At 47.0% G+C, this 18,404-nt stretch overlaps 3 protein-coding genes across 7 annotated transcripts in view; all 3 read right to left on the reverse strand.

Annotated features, from left to right (window-relative positions):
* Window positions 1-11: 11 nt before the first annotated feature.
* top1mt (DNA topoisomerase I mitochondrial) lies at window positions 12-9,905 on the reverse strand. 3 transcript variants are annotated; one of them, XM_047023439.1, is made up of 20 exons: window positions 5,643-5,792; window positions 5,466-5,499; window positions 4,738-4,763; window positions 4,522-4,639; window positions 4,289-4,380; window positions 4,138-4,192; window positions 3,862-4,055; window positions 2,989-3,104; window positions 2,571-2,692; window positions 2,359-2,481; window positions 2,084-2,271; window positions 1,835-1,979; window positions 1,603-1,746; window positions 1,287-1,472; window positions 1,137-1,205; window positions 924-1,038; window positions 723-850; window positions 552-646; window positions 316-465; window positions 12-242 (listed from the first exon to the last, which is right to left on the reverse strand). In XM_047023439.1, exons 1-20 carry the CDS (start codon window positions 5,735-5,737, stop codon window positions 140-142), a joined length of 2,298 nt encoding a protein of 765 aa, XP_046879395.1. In that variant the 5' UTR covers window positions 5,738-5,792; the 3' UTR covers window positions 12-139. The 3 variants fall into 3 exon arrangements, with proteins under 3 accessions (XP_046879395.1, XP_046879396.1, XP_046879398.1); XM_047023440.1 differs by lacking the exons at window positions 5,466-5,499; window positions 5,643-5,792 and adding an exon at window positions 9,820-9,905 and having other exon boundaries at window positions 15-242; window positions 4,289-4,763; XM_047023442.1 differs by lacking the exons at window positions 3,862-4,055; window positions 4,138-4,192; window positions 4,289-4,380; ... (2 more) ...; window positions 5,466-5,499; window positions 5,643-5,792 and adding an exon at window positions 3,271-3,838 and having other exon boundaries at window positions 23-242.
* On the reverse strand, window positions 5,819-9,902 carry zbtb14 (zinc finger and BTB domain containing 14). Its single transcript, XM_047023443.1, has 2 exons — window positions 9,820-9,902; window positions 5,819-8,157 (listed from the first exon to the last, which is right to left on the reverse strand). The coding sequence occupies exon 2, from the start codon at window positions 8,138-8,140 to the stop codon at window positions 6,821-6,823; it is 1,320 nt and encodes a 439-aa protein (XP_046879399.1). The 5' UTR covers window positions 8,141-8,157; window positions 9,820-9,902; the 3' UTR covers window positions 5,819-6,820.
* A 735-nt stretch (window positions 9,906-10,640) lies between the features above and the next one.
* LOC124469910 (band 4.1-like protein 3) overlaps window positions 10,641-18,404 on the reverse strand; it is a 47,058-nt gene continuing 39,294 nt past the window's right edge. Inside the window, exons 19-25 of one of the 3 annotated variants that reach the window (XM_047023428.1) lie at window positions 17,586-17,705; window positions 16,499-17,176; window positions 14,374-14,484; window positions 14,137-14,235; window positions 13,953-14,033; window positions 13,538-13,651; window positions 10,641-11,638 (exon numbers count right to left, since the gene is read on the reverse strand). In XM_047023428.1, the coding sequence (XP_046879384.1) occupies window positions 13,541-13,651; window positions 13,953-14,033; window positions 14,137-14,235; window positions 14,374-14,484; window positions 16,499-17,176; window positions 17,586-17,705 (1,200 nt within the window). In that variant the 3' untranslated portion in view covers window positions 10,641-11,638; window positions 13,538-13,540. The remainder of the gene's footprint in view (window positions 11,639-13,537; window positions 13,652-13,952; window positions 14,034-14,136; window positions 14,236-14,373; window positions 14,485-16,498; window positions 17,177-17,585; window positions 17,706-18,404) is intronic. The other 2 variants (XM_047023429.1, XM_047023430.1) reach the window with 2 other exon arrangements.

The following is an 18,404-nucleotide window of genomic DNA, read 5'->3' on the forward strand; positions in this document are numbered from 1 at the left end:
ACACAGTGGCATAAATCAAGCCCACTTTTCTGTTCCACACATCAACCAGTTTTATTCAATAGACCCAGATACATGTTTAGATATTCCACATCTAATCTCAAGGTAAACTAAGAAGTCTGACAGAGTAAAGGTCAACAAATCAAAATGTAAAGGTGTCGTCCGTCATGTCTATCGCCCAGGCAAACTTGTCTCTTTGGGTCTTGTTGTAGATCTTCTCTATCGGGACATTGAACTTCCTGCACCTGCCAGAAGAGATGCAGCCACTTGGAATCACTTGTCTCACACGCACACAACTGACTGAGAAATAAGACTTACCAGGCCACAGAGATGCGGGGATCGAGGTAGTTGAGTTTCGAGGTTCCCAAGGCAATGACCTTATTCTCCTCCCTGTCAGTCATCTGGAGGCAGAGCTTCTTCAGCTGCTCCTCCAGTCGTTTGACAGCTGCCTCCTTCTTCTCCACTAACCTGTGGGGGGGAAAGAGGTGTCCTCTAAAGCCCAGCTCATTGTTCACAGTTACCATGGCTAACACAGCCAGCGTTCCACCACCAACCTTTTGGTTCTGTCACACTGCTCTCTCTTGTGCTCCTTCTGAGCTGTCTTCAGCTCCTTCCTGGTTGTCTCCAACTGCTGCTCCTTCTGGGACATCTGACACACACCAATATAGTTAACTTATCACTGGCTAGTGAACTAGCAGATCTCGTTCACATTTGTTAAGCAGTACCTTGTCCTTCAGCAGTTGCATCGACTTCTCAAAGGTTTTAGGTGCTGCCCTCTGGTGGTTGCAGAGGATGGCTACAGCTCTGTTAGCACGGTTATACGACAGCACCTTCTCCTCCAAGCTCATGTCAGCTGAACACACACACATGCGTAAACACAAACTGCTCTTAAGTGTATTTCTGAAGGTGTGCTTGTGTGTGTGTACCAGAGGTGATTTGGCTGAGCTGCTCCTGCAGAGTGGTGGAAGCGTTGTAAGTTCTGAACACCTTGGCCGTCAGGCCGGGCATGGCCTGGTTCAGGTGCTTGTTCAGATACCCCGTCTGAACAACACAGAAGAAAAAAGTAGTAATAGTCAATAGTCATGTTCCACAAATATGCGAACATCCTGTATATTGTTTGTCTTGTGTATGAATATTACGTTGATTCTATCAAAGAGGTCGTCACCAGGGTCTTTATTTTCCACGAAGAGTTTAAGGTTCTTGAAGACCTAAGTGAGAATGAGAAAGAGAGTCTGTAGCACGTCATGTAATCTGGGCTGTAGTTATTGTATCGTAGTAGCACTGCCTACCCTGGCCTCCACTGGAACCTTGTTGTAGTAGCGAATGGAGTCCTTCCCCAGGAAGTCAAACTCCACCACATTCTCCAGGCTGTCCAGCAGTGGGACGAGCCTGATGTGCTCCACCCTCAGAGAGCAGCAGCCAACCGTGTCAGCCGTCTCACTCTCCTCCTTCTCGTTTCCCGCACGTAGAGCAAGCTACACACACACACACGTTTGGATTGGTCATGTCAGAAAATAAGCGTCGGAGGAGCCTATCTGAGGAGATGCGACCACAGCCTGAGGTCGCAGGTCTGGGTCATGATCAGGGACAGAGTCACAGCAGCACCTTGTCAATGAAGTACAGAGCTACTCCTCTCTGCCTGTTCTTCATCTCTCTGTCCTTCCAGTCTTCTATATAGCGCCTCCTGATGGTCTCGACCTTCTCCTTCAACCTGCGAGCCACCTCATACTTCTGCCAGTCCTTCTCTCCCTGCGCACACACACACACACACACACACAAGCTCCAAATTTGGCTCAAAGGTGTGACAGAGGAATGGGTGTTGGTGTGTGTGTGGAACCTTCAGTTTGGAGCTAGGGTTGAGCATGACGTATTTGATGTTTCCCTGGACATTCTCCACCCAGGAGGCCAGCCACGTGACTGTGTCGTCATGCTGCACCTTCTTCCACCTGTGTCCCTCAGGAGCTGCTGGCACCTTGAAATCTCTACACACACACACAGTTATTCCCGTGTGAGACTGACCTGCTACAACTGATGGTGATGTCCACAGGCTGGATCTTGTGCGTATGTGTGTGAGAGAGAGACTGACCTGCTGCAGTTGATGGTGATGTCCTCAGGCTGGATCCTCTTCTTCAGTTTTCCCATTTTCGGGTGCTCTCCACGGCCACGGAACAGGCCTGGCGGTTCCACACGGAAGTTCCCAATCTTCTCCCTGTGGCCGTCCAGAACACAGAACCCATACTCCTCTGTCAGCAGGCTGGCCTCCTCCTTCAGAACCTTAACAGAACCACAACAGAGTCCAGATAGAACCTCAGCAGATCCTGGGGAAGAAAACTGTTCACCAGAAGCCAGGCTGAAGCTCACCTTCTTCTGCTCCTTAGTCAAGGCTTTCCTCTCTTCAGCCTTGAGCAAGAAGTACTTATTGATCTCTGTGAAGTCACACTTAGACAGCTTCCTGATCAGAGCCCTCTCGTCTGAGGTCATTTCCTGTTAGGATGGCAGACAACAGCATCGTCAGACATACAACAATGGTCTTGGTGTCAGTGTGGGTGTGGTCAGGTTCTGGGGGTCTGCACCTCTCTCCAGTCAGTAAAGAAGTTCTCTTGGAACACGGGCTTAGTGGTGTACTCATGATCCAGCATCTTAGCATAGAATGTTGCCACCTCCTCTGCAGTCAGGCTCAGTTTCACCGGCTCACCTAGGAACAGATTTACAAATCGACCCCATGTAACTGAGCTGGTTAAACTCTTCAGTTTAAATACCACCAAACCTGCCATCAAATTGCTAGCAGTGGTGAAGCTGATGGAAGCGGTGTTTGTAAAAGGGGGTTGTTTTGTGCATGAGTCAGAGGATTTGAGTTTGATTCCCGGAGTGGCCAAAAGTAAATCCTGACGAGCCTAGCAATGACAGCTCTGACACTATCCAAACAATATCCTAATTATAAGCACCACGAAACAACACAGTAAATACTAAATTAGACTGGGTGTGTCTAACCGTTGTAGTAGAAATTTACGTTGCTGGGTATGGGGTCATATGGTGGGGGGATAAGCGGCCCGCGGTGCTCCAGGCTAGACCACTTCCTCCCATCACTGGTGTGACCCTCCTCCCACCTGCACAACAGAGAGACATGGATTCAAAACCATGCAGACAGGCACTTATGGATTGACTGCGTGTCTGAAGTGGAGCCCAGATGAGCCTAACTAACTTTGTTACTCAACCAAATTGATACAGGTCAGCATATAATGCTAATTACAAATTGTCTGGCAAGTAACTCACATCTGCCTGCTTTTCGCTTCATACTTTTCAGCAACCCGGTAAAACCGCGAAGAATTTACAACGAAAGCGCTGCTATTAATCTTCATCGACTGTTGTATTAAGTTGGCAAAAACATTACAATATTTGCTCATGCCAGGCTTGGTGGCTCACTGCGATGAGTTGTTTCTTACAGCCTACAGTGTGTCTTGTACGCGTTATATTATGGGTTCGAATCTCTCAAAAATAGTTCAAGCAATACATCCTACAATGCATCATGAATTACCACAACCCCGGTATGCTACTTAGGTTAAAAGCGTCAGCCAAATTAAAACGTAAATGTTATTCACATGGGGATAGTGTATAGCTAGAGAATGGACTATGTTTCGCTTCCAGTGCCACAAATAAGCGGCTGACACGTGGATGCAACATTTTAATCGTCCCTCTGGAAACAAATCACTGAAGCACGATTCCGCTACAGTGAATTCTCCTACAGATGCATTCAATATGATATATTCAAAAGAAATTGGATGTGTAACACACACACAAACCAAGACATTGTTAAACATAAATAATAATGATTGTGATGCTTCTAAAGTATGAACTTGATCTCACCATTTCCATGTACTGTCCTCCTTGATATCCTTGTCTTTCAGCCTTTTATCCTCCCTCTCTTCCAGCTTCACTTTCTTCTTTAATTTCTCTTTTTCTGAATTCTCCTTTTTACGCTTCTTTTCATTTGTTGATTTGTTTTTGAGAAATTGGTCTTTCTCCTTTATATTCCTGGCATTCCCAGATCCTCTTCTCTCCTGCCATCAGAACAGCCATGTCAGAACAGCCAGTGAAAAGCCCTTCACTGAGGATGGGTCGTCTGGGCTAATAGCTCCTTACTTTCTTATTCTGCTCTGTGAAGTCTTTGCTCTTCCTTTTTGATTTACTGTTTAAACTGTTAGGATGTAAATGTGTTTACCAACATACTGTATAGGGTTACGTCCTGTAGGATGAACAGTTGGACAATGCTGGATCAGAGGTGAAGTGTTACCTGTTGGCTGGTTGTTCACTGAAAAGTATTTGTTGTTCCTCTTGGTCTTCCTCTCTCTGTTGCTCTTTCCTGCTGGTCTTTGACCTGTGGTGCTGTAACATGGAGGTCTGGATCACACATGCACGCACTCACACGTGCGCACTCACACGTGCGCACTCACACGTGCGCACTCACACGTGCGCACTCACACACCTCACCCAGTATCTAGAGCAGTTCAGTAATGATATGCGTACCTTCGCTGTGTCAGCTTTCAGGGTCAGCTGGGACCTGCACCAATCCACTTCCTGCTTCCCCTCTTGATTGGATGATAGGTTGTTATGGTTGTTGTCCTTGTTATCTGCATGAGCTTGGCTGTGATGTCAGAGACATGATCAGCAAGCTAGCCAGCTAGGTGTATCAAGAGTGTGCCACGGCCAGGGGTCATGTCAGGGGTCAAACTTAGGACGTACCGCTTTACTGCAACTGGGTCCGCCTCCTGGAAGACAGACGAGCACAAATCTGGATTTTTGGATACAGAGATGCTCTGGTAACAGGTTTTGTTCCATATATACAGGAAAGACTGCTTGCAATGCTGGGCACAGAGTTGATGCTGGTCGCAAGGAAACCTCTAGACCTACCGAGTTCTGACAGCTCTAAAGTTCTAGATGTTCTGATGCACTGAATATTCTAAGAGATTCAGAGATGGAGGTTCTCCAGTGTGTGTTCCCTTTTTGTTCTGGTGACCGAGTCTGCTCTCAAACTCCCTGAACTGGAGCACAGTACCCCTACACACCTCAACATACACCTGAACCCAGACACCTTACCATACTACCACACATACCTGTACACATCCCATGGAAATACAGCGAGATCATGCTTCTGTCTATTGTCAACACCTACACTCACAGTGCATTCACTAATGTGCACTGTCCCTGTAAAAATAAACAAAATAAGCAAACAAACAGGTCCTCACACCCTCCAGGTGATCGGCCAGAGCTCCAGGTGATCAGCCAGAGCTCCAGGTGATCAGCCAGAGCTTCAGGTCATCAGCCAGAGCTCCCTGTATGCCCTCACACCTGCTGATATTGGACTCTTGTTGGCACTTTCAGCACCAGGAGCTCTTCTCATGCAACTTCCATAACCAGTGGGTTGGTACCCCTGATACACACACACAGTGAGAGAGAGAGCTTACACATACCTTTTTGTTCCCATCCATTTTTCTGTTCTTCCTCCTGTTTTAAGGTGTTCGTTTTATTTTATTTTACGAAAGACTACATTAACTGTTGACATTATCAGCCAAATCGCTTTATTGCCGCCAAAGACCATCAGTCACTGTTGGCGCAGCGCAATGTGGCTAGGCTACTGTATGCCTCACCTTTCATTCGACCTCCCGTCTTCCCGCGACTCCGATGAGATTTTTTTTCTTTTAGTTTTAGCAACTACGTGTCCATCTGTCTGCTCCGGGTTCATTGCTCAAGTTGAGAAAACGCGAACTTTCCAACTTGGGACGTTTGCATCGAGTTGCGGTTCTATCGAATTGTTCGATAGAATCTGCGTTACTAAAATAGGCTACAAACAACGGTGGCCAAGAAACTATTCTCATGTAGGTCAATAGGTGATTATTATGTGATTATTATGTGATTTTGTGTCTGCTATCTCTTCCCTTCTTTCAACTTACCTATTTGTCCACTCATTAGAGGCCGAGCCGTCGCCGAACCTGAAGAAAACTTTATTCTAAACACCTGTTAGTCCGAGTACCTGCGCATGCTTGTTGAGTTAATTAATAGTCACTGATCAAGGTTCTTGTTGAAAAGCCTTCACTGAGGCCGTTAACTCATTTTATTAGCAAACACACATAGCCTTTACTTTGTGTGATCAAAATCGACATACGCAACGTTGTTGGCAGTTCAAAGTAGCATTTTTATTAAAGTATCAGATATTTTAATTTGATAAATTCACATGCAATTTGATAGTATGAGGTGATGCGTGTGATCAAATAAAATATTTTACAAAAGATGTATGGGCCACGAATTTTTTTCATGTAGCTATGTTACAATTTTACACATAATATCCAGTAGTCATGATCATAGATAAGACACAGCACCATGTGACCAATCAGGCACATGGTCCAACCAGGAGGGAGGTCCATTGAAGAGCCACCTGACCATTTGTTACCATAACTACACAGCAGACAGCTCTAGTGAGAAGCTTCACAACCTCCTCAACCGTGAAGTTCATCAGCCATCAAAAAATGTCCTTACCATTTTACAGTGCAAGAAAAACAGAAATCATAATCTAACCAAAAATATTTATCAATAATTTTTATGACAATCTCATGTGTCCCACAAATACCCACAAGACAACATGGAACCTGTTCATTAAGTACAGAGTCCTAGTTCTACCCACAGTGGCACCTCACCAAAAAAGACGACCAAACAGATCCACAGAGGTTTTCCCATCATTGTTCAGAGTTTCCTTAACTGTTCAGAGAATGTGAGGTTCTGCTGGAGCTCCAGCCAGCGGACGGCTGCTTCCAGGGGCTGTGAGCGGCTGCTACGAGCAGGCTATCGACTCCAGCTGCTGCTCTGCCTCGGCCGCCATGGCTGCAGCCTGCAGCTGCTCCGTCTCCGTCTGCAGCACTGACGGCGCCAGCTGCTTCCTCTCGCTGTGCATGTTGTTCTCGTGCCTTTTCAGGTCGGAGGCTTTGGCAAACGCCTTGGTGCAGGAGCTGCAGACAAATGGCTTTTCCCCGCGGTGCCGCCGTTCGTGGTCCTTCAGGTGCGACTTGTGTTTGAAGGCCTTGTCGCACATTTGGCACCCGAACGGGCGCTCGTTGCTGTGGACGCGCTCGTGCTTCTTGAGGTCGGGCGCACGGATGAAGGACTTCCCGCAAACGTCGCAGCGGTAGGGCTTGAAGCCTGTGTGGATTTTCAGGTGCTCCTTCAGGTGGGCCTGCGTGGTGAAGGCCTTGCTGCAAATCTCACACACGAACGGCCGCTCGGCTGAGTGCAGCTTTTCATGCTTCCTCAGGCGGTTCTCGTCCACAAAGGTCTTCCCGCAGACCTGGCAGGCTAGCTGGTCGCGGTGGCCGTACAGCAGGTACTCGAACTTCATGTCTGTGGTGGCGGTGGTCCAGCTGGCTGTGTGCTCGTCCTTCACCTCCCCCATGCTGTCTGTGAATGTCAGAGTCTGGGCGGCGTGGCCCAGGTCTTTGGGCTCTGTGTCCATGGGCTCTACCACGTCCTGGTCGTAGCAGCTCACTTTGTGGACGTCCTCATTGGCTAGCTCTTTCAGGATGGCTTCCTGCACACGCAAGGCGGAGCTGGGAGACTTGTCAAGCTCGTGATTGGCTGAGGTGTCCTCTACAAGGTCATGGGTAGGTGTGTCGTGGTGCTCCCCCAGCACCTGTACATCAGGGTCAGAGGTCAGGGAGGGGTCGTCAGGGGGCATAGCCAACTTGACAATGTCGTAGGGGAACTTGTCATGCTTCTCCTCGGCCGTCAGGTCACGCTTCTGGGAGCACAGCTTGTCCAGGAAACGTATGCCGAGGATCTGCCCCGACGACATCATCAGGTTGACGTCCTTCTTCTTGACGGAGATTTTGGCTGTATACATGTAGTTGAGCACTTCCTCAAAAATGTCAGAGCGGATGAAGTCGATCTCGATGACAGACGAGTTGTCCACCTCATGCTTCTTGAACAGCTTTTTGAAGTAGTTGCTGCAGGCGGCGAGGACACAGCGGTGGGCGCGGAACTTGACATCCTCCACGACCACGGCAATGTCGCAGTGCTCCCCCTCCAGACGCTGCTCGTTCAGTAGCTTCAGGAAGATGGTCTTGTGCTCATCGTCCACGTACTTCACTGTCTCTGACATGCTGGATGGATAAAGCTCTGGAGACAGAGGACACAGACGAGGAATTTAACAACGCGCAGGGCACCAGCAAGGAGACCACAAACGATATAGGACATATAGAGACACCAGTGTTTCCGCTTTGTTGATTTTTCCTTAGCGGCCCGCCACGGTTAAACTTCTGCCGCCACGGTATCAGAAATAGGGCTGTACAAAATGTAAGGCCGTCTATCAGCCGTGATTGTTAGAGTTGTATGTCGGAGAATAGCACATACACGCGCTTCACAGCACAGTTGAGATTGCGCGTGTGCGTCCTTGAGAACTGTAAGTCGTATAACTTATGTTGTTAGTTCATTTAAGCCTGTTATTGTATTAGTCTATAGTTCTTGCAAATTTAAATTAAGTTAACTGGTGATTTTCGTTGTTTGTATTCTTCCCCAGCTAGTGAAATTGCACGTCTGTTGATTCGATAGTGATTGCTGCCCTTGCTCACGTTCGTATTTTAGTTGCATTATTATGCTGAAGTAGTTTTAATGAATATATAGTGGGTATATTGTTATTATTTGCTACAGAATGCTTAGCCTATCAAGATCAAATGATGCAGACAGTGTACATGCTTCCGAGTGGCCTACCTTAATCGATAGCTACAGCCTATAGGCCACTGACCATTTACAATAAGTTGTTAAGTCAATGATTAATTGGCAGCATTTATGCCATTTAGAACATACTTTAAGGTGTCTTAAAGTATGCTAACTTTATTTCTTTATGGGAAATAGGACGAAAATATGTGCAATATTACATTAGCTATTAGACAATTACTGCTCCGAAATATAGGGTACACAGAGGAAACACTGCAGACACTCTATTTTGATTTTACCTGAGGGGTAAGAACAGTAATATTCTACCATCCAGACAAGTCAGCTGTCCTGCTGCGTGAGCTACACTGTGTGTGAGGGTGTGTGCTCTCATGCATTCCATGACCAGAGGGGAACTATTGACACATTCACAGTTGTGGTCCTCATGGCTACAATAATCAGCATAATAATCATTCGTGATTATAGTAACACGTAAAATACATCAGCTATCTAGCTAATCAATGTCGACTGACATGAAGTGATCAGCTAACTACAACATTGTTTGTCCTGAAAATGTAAGGCTAGAGGTCAAATATCATCATGAAAACATCCCTGACAGATGCAGGCCTCGTATCACTTCCTAGCCAGCTACACATACTGCATTCTACGTCCCGTGATAAGCCAGCTAGCAATCAATGCTAGCTAGTACGAATGACTAGCCAATTAGCGTTAGATTTGGGGGGAGGGTGTATAGCTAGCTAGCTATGCTAGCTAACTGCATTGTGTACGAACTAAAATGGCCCCATTACTACATATAACTGGTGTGGGCACAGTCTTCCTCATATAAATAGCATAAACCCCTGCTGTTTGCTAAATCCTTGTCTAGGTGTGAGGCTGTCACGCCGTCGGGGAGACAGGGGTTTATAGCTGTCACCAACCAGCCACAGCCACAAGCACAAGCACGCGAGCAGCGCCCGTCGCTAGAACGGAAAATGCCCGAGCAGCCATGAACACTCCTGACATGACGAACTCGAGCTTCTGCTCAATCCGTGAGCGCGCAGGCATCTTGATAAAACATTATGCAATAATTTGGAAACTGATGTGATTAGCTAAAAATATATTTCTTACCTTTAGTAAACGATTTTGTACCCTTGGTAAAGTCTCCGATGAGTGTCACGCGTTGAAAATATAATAATACACTTTGTGTGTTGTTGGCCTGAGGACGAGCATAAACGGAAGGACGCGCTGCGCCAGCACGGAACTGCAGATTGAGTGACTATGCGCGTACGTACGTGCATTGAAATGATTCCGTTTACGCTTGTTGCGTAAATGCAGCCAGAACAACAAAGCACAATCCAAAGGAGTGACCACAAATACTTACGCAAATTACTGATCTTAAGTCTCTGAAGCGCGAACTAGAGGGAAAACGGGAGCAGATTTGGGGCGCGAAAAACACTGTCACGAGCGGGAGGCGAGAGTGGAGGGGAATCTGAGTAAATCATTACCGGATTAACGAGACCATAGTACATGCACTCGCGCTAACACTCTTCTTTATTGACAATAATTGTAACGAAAATGTCATAAATCATCCGATTCTTTTTTTTTAACAGCCACATTAAAATACGTTTTGGATGGTCATATATAGGAGATGCCCTATGGTCTGCACTAGTTGGACTCACACACCCAGGGATGTCGCAGATAGAGCACAAATTATATATGTAAATAAATTGGCGCACAACATGAACTACAACTAAATTATACACACTGCCAGTAGGTACACAAGCCTTTCCCCAACAGTACCCTAAGTATCAGGGTTGTACAGCACACTGCCTGAAGAGGTATTATACAGTTAATTCACCATATGGTGAATATACCCAAATATAAGGGTAGGCCTATATATACCCTTATAATAACCTCCAATGTGACACGTGTTTTAAATGTATTTTACGAGAAGGTGGGTCTAAAACGGCTGGCACTGGACCACCAATAACCTTTCATTAATGATTCCTGAGGCCTAATAGAGCCTGCTGCATATTATTATTCACAGTGAGGGGTGGGAATGTCACATTTTAGTAACAAAAACCCTATATTCTTCAAACGTGCTTCCAGTTCCAGGCCATGTCCAGCCATGCTGGGGTCCCACTGAACCCTGCACACACAGGCTTCACAGCAACCCACAGAACACACAGCAGACAGAAAGAGACAGTAGATAGATTTATTTTTCAGTTTATTTCAGAGTTGTGGGAATTATGGATACTGGGCAGAGCCATGGTGGTGGATGAGAAAGGGGTCAGGGTGACACAGTGTGATTGTCTCAGAGAGACACAGGGATTTAGGCAGAACTGTGGCAGTTGCTATCTGTTAGTTCTGCTGAGGCTTGTGTGTGGATGAAGACACTCATCAAGGACGGTTAGGTTTATAATGCAAATGGTCGTATATACAAACAAAACAAGGAAAAACATTTTCTTCTGGCCTACTGAGCTTGTAAGCTGAATAAACATGTAGATGTGTAAAAACGTACTTACTTAACATTTGAGGGTACAAGGAGAGAGTGTGTTTTGGCATGTCTACAGAATAAATAGGTACTTGTTCACATTCAGTTCACTAAGAGAGTATTGAGAGTAAATAAATAGACAGACTCTTTCCCTGCAACTCAAGACCACAACATGGAGATGAGGTCGTACAACAGAACGGTTCCCTTGTCATGCAACAAACATGTTCCTGTAAGGACCAGCAGACGCCTGATTGCCAGGGAGCTCTTAGAGTGTGTGTGTGTGTGTGTCTTGGTGAGATATAAAGAGTGGGCATTTATGCATGTGTGTGTGCTAGTCCAGTAGTGCTCAGATGCAGTCTTGTCTGTCGTGGAGCAGCTTGTGTGATCCTGTAGGGATCGAGCAGGTGACCTTCTGGAACTCTTCAGAACCCTCCAGGTCAGTGAGCCTCAGTCCTGATCAGAGAGCAGACAGACAGGGTCTTTATGAAGTCAGGCAGCAGACAGACAATGTCCGTATGGAGTCAGAGCAGAAAGACAGTGTCTTTATGAAGTCAGACAGCAGACAGACAGGGTCCTTATGGAGTCAGACAGCACACAGACATGGTCCTTATGGAGTCAGAAAGCAGACAGACAGGGTCCTTATGGATTCAGAGTTGATAGACAGGGTCTTTATGAAGTCAGACAGCAGACAGACAGGGTCCTTATGGAGTCAGAGAGCATACAGACAGGGTCCTTATGGAGTCAGAGAGCAGACAGACAGGGTTCTTATGGAGTCAGAGCATACAGACAGGGTCCTTATGGAGTCAGAGAGCAGACAGACAGGGTTCTTATGGAGTCAAAGCAGACAGACAGGGTTCTTATGGAGTCAGAAGATACAGGAGACAGGAATGCTGCTTGGACTGATGACCAGAGACACACCAACTCCTCCACAACAATTCTTCTTCACTGTATATTATCATGGGAGATTGACATGATCACACAGTGTTTCCCCTAACATTGTTTCGTAGGGGCGGCCCGCGACATATAGCGGTTTTCACACTCCAGGCAATCCGCTTCTTGCTCATTGTCTCAAAACTGTTCAATTCATTTGCGAAAGTTTGTGCAAACATGCCCTTGTTATTTACACCTGATCACCTGTCGATGAGTGCACACTAGCTGCACTGTTAACGACAACATTTGCGTGAATTCGCCTATTCGCTCCTCGCAAGCGGTGTGGTGCTGGGAAAAGCATTTACTTCCTTGCATATACTGTACTAGCTGTATTATGCTAGCTAGTTTAGTTTTGAATGGCAACATACTGACATTGCTCATCCACAAATGCCCTAATAAACACATAGTTTGCTTCCTTTGCTAGTCTACCTGTTCACGCTGCCAGCTATCTCACACTGCCTTGCAGGGTCCTGTCACGTGACTTCCATTGAAAATGAAAAGGAGGCAGCATTTTGGTATCGGCCAAACACCGGCCCCCTCTGAAATCCGAGGGGAAACACTGTCACAGATACAGAAAGGCACTTAAAGCAGACAACCCTTCAGACAGACAATAAGACAGACAGACAACCCTTCAGACAGACATCCAACAAGACAGCCAGCTAACTAACATCCATTTAGATAGACAGCCAGACAGAAACACAACCATTTATACAGACAGACAGAAAGACAACCATTCATACAGACAGCCAGTAAGACAACCATTCAGACCGACAGATAGTCAGCAAGACAACCAGCCAGTACATTTTGTAGTCGCTGTGATATATTGTTTTTATTGTTGCTTATTTTTCTACAGGTACACTAGCACTTATAGCGGTTCATGTTGTTTAATTGTAACTTGCTTAACTACATGCTCTTATGGTTCTTCCCTTTGGCACTTATTTTGGTTGTTAACATGTGCTTCATGTTTTGGCTACTCGCAATGTTTTTGGGGCTATCTTGTTGTTATTATCAGTGACCAATGCACTTTGTAAAGCTCTCTCTTGGAAGTCGCTTTGGATAAAAGCGTCTGCTAAATGAATAAATGTACATGTAAGACAGCCAGAAGGACAAACATTCAGAAGGCCAGCCAGAAAGTAAGATAAACAGCCAGTCAGTAAGACAGACAGAAAGCCTGAAGAAAGAGAGATAGAGGTTGAGAAGATGAAGGCAGTGTGAAAGCTGTAAGTTCAGAGCAGCAAGACAGCAGCTCTACTGGACCACCGCTATTTGACTAGTCCAGAGTTAGTTCATTGACTAGTCCAGGGTTAGTTTGTTGACTTGTCGAAAGTTAGTTAGTTGGCTAGTCCAAGGTTAGTTAGTCAGCCAAGTCAAGCGTGGAGCACAGCCAGAGGGGGGTGGAGCCAGTTGAGAAGGCGAAGCTACCTGTCACTCCTCCCCTTCCTCAGGTGAGATCTCCGTCTCCTTGTGCACAACCACCCTGGTCACCGACATGTCGGGATGCTGCTCTTTGGCCTCCTTGATGGCCTGGGCCAGAGCCTGGGGCCACACACAGATCCACACACACACACAGATGCACATATGCATGCACACACACACATACACACACAGATACACACACGTACACACACACTCATACACACACACACACACACATCTTGGATGGAGCCACACTGGGGGGTCTGGCAGGAGGAGCTGATCTACATGGCTCTGCTCCCCCAACTGTAATACACAGTTGGGGAACAGATGTGGCCTGTGTGACTATAGTGTGTATGTTAGTGAATGTGTGTATTAGTAAGAGTGTGTGTGTGATAGTGTGTGCATGTGTGTGTTATCTTACCTCATCATGGTCAATGTCTGCATCTCCAGAGATCACAATCCTCTTCTCGATTCGTGTCTCAGAGATTCCTCCCTTCACAGTCTGCATGTATGTGACAGTGTAACCATGGTGATAAGTATGACAGGGTAACTTGGGTCACAGGTGATTTGGTGTTACTGTGGTACGGGTGGTGATGTGATACGACCTTGGTGATATGCGTGGTGGTAGTGGTGCTGCTGGTCTCAGAGGTGATGGTCTGGGCGCTCATCAGAACACCTGCATCAGGCTCTACCTTAGTGCCACCCTGCAACTCGAGCAAGGCACCCTGGTTAGTCTGACAGCAGGATGAGGAGCATGTGCTAGTGTGTGTGACTGTGTGAGATGGTCTGTGTTGTGTGACAGTGTATATGTGATGGTTTGTATGTGAAGGTGTGTGTTCTACCTCCAGTGTTTGGTAAGTTATGGTTTTCATGGCGGTGTGAACATCCTCTCCCAGCCCTTCTTCTGCAAAGCTGCTAAAGGTCACAACCTCTGACTGCTGCACAGATGAAATCTGGAGAGGAGAAGTCAAAGGTCACCATAGAAACACAGTTGGTGTTGGTGGAGGGTGTTATTATCAAGGGGAGGGTTCATCCAGGCGACAGTAGGAGGGGCAGTGACGGCTGGTCAATAGAGGGCGCCGCCCTCCCTTGTGAAAAGTGTTTTTGATTTTTGTTTTTTATGTAATATATTTTCTAAACAATAACTACTCATTTTAAGCATGACTGTGTTAAAAATATACAATAAAGTGTTGTGTATATATATACTAAAATTCTGTTTTGGGATAAATTTACTTCATGCTCGACATCTAGCGCCCATCGAAACGCCTACCAACCTGCTGGCGGTAGGTGAATTGCTGACTGTTGCTAACAAGAAAACACATAATTGGCCAATCAGCGTCCTCAAAAATGATGCCTAAAGGGCACTGAAATTAGCGCCCCAAGCAGAGTTAGAGTATAGAACTGATTTTGCGACTGTAGGGCCTACTTAACGTTATTGAAAATGAATGAATGAATGACGGACTGGACTTCAGACGTTCCAAGCCCCCACCCCTTGTCCCTCGGCTTGAAGCAACGGCCCCGGTGGATGTAGGTGGTATTGCATGTACGGTTAGGTTTCCGACTCTTCCGGTCGTTTTTATTCTATTAACTCCATTCAACATTTACAAAACTATCTCCCCCAATAATTTTTGTTTGATTCTCGAACCTGGCTCATACTACTAGCTTTTTCATAGAATAATTTTTCCCGATTTTTGCTAAGTTTGAAACCAATCCGAAATGGGTAAACTAGCAACCCATTTATTTGCTTAGTCAATGAAAGTTGCCTGCAAATGTGCTCGCGAATACTAACAGGGCACGAGCACAAAAGTTCACATTGGCCGATAGCCGATTTACATGAGCTCTCGGAGCTAGGGAAAAAAAGAGCCACTGTTTAAAGCTAGACAGGAAGACACGGAAGTGGAAAGAGTGTCGTGCTCTCGCTTGCCTCACTGCGCCACTGAGCACTTTTCATAGAAATGAATGGGGACGCCATCTTGGAAGACAAAAGTAGCTTACTCTAGTTATATTAATTCTATGAGACGTTCTCATTTCTCGAATTCTCTCAGATATCCTCTCCAAAATTTGAGAGGAGAATTTTAGTGGAGAAAATAAAAATAAAAGAGTTTGGCCCACCTGAATTCAAAATTACACAACAGGCGAGCGAAAAGGGTAAAGGTAAATCATACACAGAGGTTTCTCCCACGATTGGTAAGCTACAACAGAAAAGCCTGGCTAGCTGGATGCAGTCATGTCAATGCCTTATTTTGCTTCCCGTGCTTTTTATAACATTCGGAACAGATACAGCATGGACTGTTACAGGAGTTAGGACATTAAACATTCATCTGAGAAAACAAAACAAGTGCATAAAGGCACACATGGAGAATACAATCAAGCTAGCCATGCTAGGCAGAGACAATCGCTATGCAACTGGACGAAGGTCACCGGATTGAGGTGAGGAGAAACAACGAAGAAGTGGATAATAACAGGCACGTTCTATCAAAGATAATTGATTGTGTTAAATTCATTTATAAATCCTTAATATTTAGTTTTACAGTCATAGTTATGTTGTGTTTTTGGTATTTTTAGTCCACAAATGTGGACATTTGCCTATAGCTGTGTGTATTAATTACATAATTACTATTTCACAAATAACTCGTATCATGCAGTTTGTGTTCAATTGTATTAGGATGGTTACCGAATTGACTGAATATTTCACAGCCCCACCTAGAATATTTTTCACCAGCCGCCACTGAGGAGGGGGCCTAGGAAGATGTTACTGATGCCTCTGTAGCACATACTGTAGAAGGAGGATGAGGACAGTAGGAGAAGCAAGGGTAGAAGGATTCAGGAGGGTGGATCCCAGGTGAGTTCTGGGGCAGAGGTAGGTCAGTGTTTGAGAGAGTGGATCCCAGGGAGAGTTCTGGGGCAGGGGTCAGTGTTCAGGAGAGTGGATCCCAGGAGAATTCTGGAGGTGGTGTTCAGGGTTACCTTCGTCAGAGGCTCAGTAGTGCTGTTGGAGTCTGGGTGATCCACCCTGGTCCATTCATCATGTTGCCTCCTTTGTAAGGAGGAGGGGGAGGCGAGGGAGGAGGGGGGAGAGATGTCTCCAGAATCCCTCCAGTCCTCACTGTTCCCCTCAGAAACAGACTCCTCCTCCCCAGAACCAGGATCAGGACAGGGACTGGGAGCCAGACTCACATCCAAACCTAGACCATGGATAAGGCGATGACCCTGCTCCTCCTCCTGCTCCCCCTGGTTCCCCTTCTCCTTCAGCCCCCCCTGCTCCTCCTTCAACCCAACCTGGTCCTCCACCTCATCCTCCTGCTCCTCCTCCCCCTGCTCCTCCTCTTCCTGCCTCCTCTGCTCCTCCTTCTCCAACCCCCCTGCCTCCCTAATGGCTGCCTGTAGGACCTGGTCCACAGTGGTCTGGGCAGCAGCAGCCAGGGACGCTATGCTGAGAACATCACTGAGCTCGCTTGCCCCGCTCTCAGACCCTGACTCAGGAACATCTCCTAGCAGCCCCTGTTCTGCACCATCCTCCATCTCTACCTGGACTTCTTGTTCCTGCTTTAGCTTCGCCTCTAGCTGCTCCTCTATTATCTGGTCTTGATCTAGAGAGGAATCCTTCTCTGTTGCTGTGACAACTCTCTCCAGAGTCTCGCCGGTCTGAAACAGACAGGATAGCTGAGTGTCAGTCTAGACAAGCACTTCTGCCGCCAGACAGAGACAAAAGACAGACGGGTAGGTAGACAGGCAGACAAAAAGCAGAGAGACTAAATACAGACAGATAGACAGGCAGGCAGACAGGGAGACAGGCAGGCAGATAAGGAGACAGACAAGCAGGCAGACAGGGAGACAGGCAGACAGACAGACAGACAGACAGACAGACAGACAGACAGACAGACAGGCAGACAGGCAGGCAGGCAGGCAGGCAGGCAGGCAGGCAGGCAGACAGGCAGACAGACAGGGAGACAGGCAGGCAGATAAGGAGACAGACAAGCAGGTAGACAGGGAGACAGGCAGACAGACAGGGAGACAGGCAGACAGATAGGCAGGTGGATGAGCTGTGCTCCACCTTCAGTAGCGTGAGTCCAGAGGAGGGGCCAGGAGGCCAGACACGAGGACTAGTTTGCTCTCTGGCCGACTGCAGCAGAGCCGTCAGCTCTGGGGACATCTCATCAAACGTTGGCTTGGGCTGGGCAGACGCACACACACAAAGCATGGGCAAACAAGCAAGCACATACACAAGAGGAAACACGAAATATAAAGGAACATTATAGACATTATACAAGGTAGAAATATACATTGACACAGTCACACACACATTGACATGAAGGTGACAGGGTGTCTCTTATGTAGACATAGGCACAGCTTAGGGACAGGCAGCAGGAACACACACACGCATGCACACACACATGCACACACACAGCCAGCCAAGGCGGAGGCAGTGTGTGACAGCAGCAGGGACTGGATCTGTTTACATTCCCAATTCCCTGACAGGCAGCAGCAAACAGACCAGACCAGGCCTGACAGGCAGCAGTAACCTGACCAGGCCTGACAGGCAGTAGCAACCAGACCAGGCCTGATAGGCAGCAGTAACCAGACCAGACCAGGCCTGACAGGCAGGCAGGCAGCAGTGACCAGATCAGGCATGACAGGCAGCAGTGACCAGACCAGGCCTGATAGGCAGCAGTGACCAGACCAGGCCTGACAGGCAGGCAGCAGTGACCAAACCAGGCCTGACAGGCAGCAGTGACCGGACCAGACCAGGCCTGACAGGCAGCAGTGACCAAACCAAGCCTGACGGGCAGCAGTGACCAGACCTAACAGGCAGGCGTGACCAGGCCTAAAAGGCAGCAGTGAGCAAATAATACAAATAATTATTAAATAATTA

This window comes from Hypomesus transpacificus, chromosome 8 (assembly GCF_021917145.1).
Source record: "Hypomesus transpacificus isolate Combined female chromosome 8, fHypTra1, whole genome shotgun sequence".
Lineage (NCBI taxonomy): Eukaryota > Metazoa > Chordata > Actinopteri > Osmeriformes > Osmeridae > Hypomesus > Hypomesus transpacificus.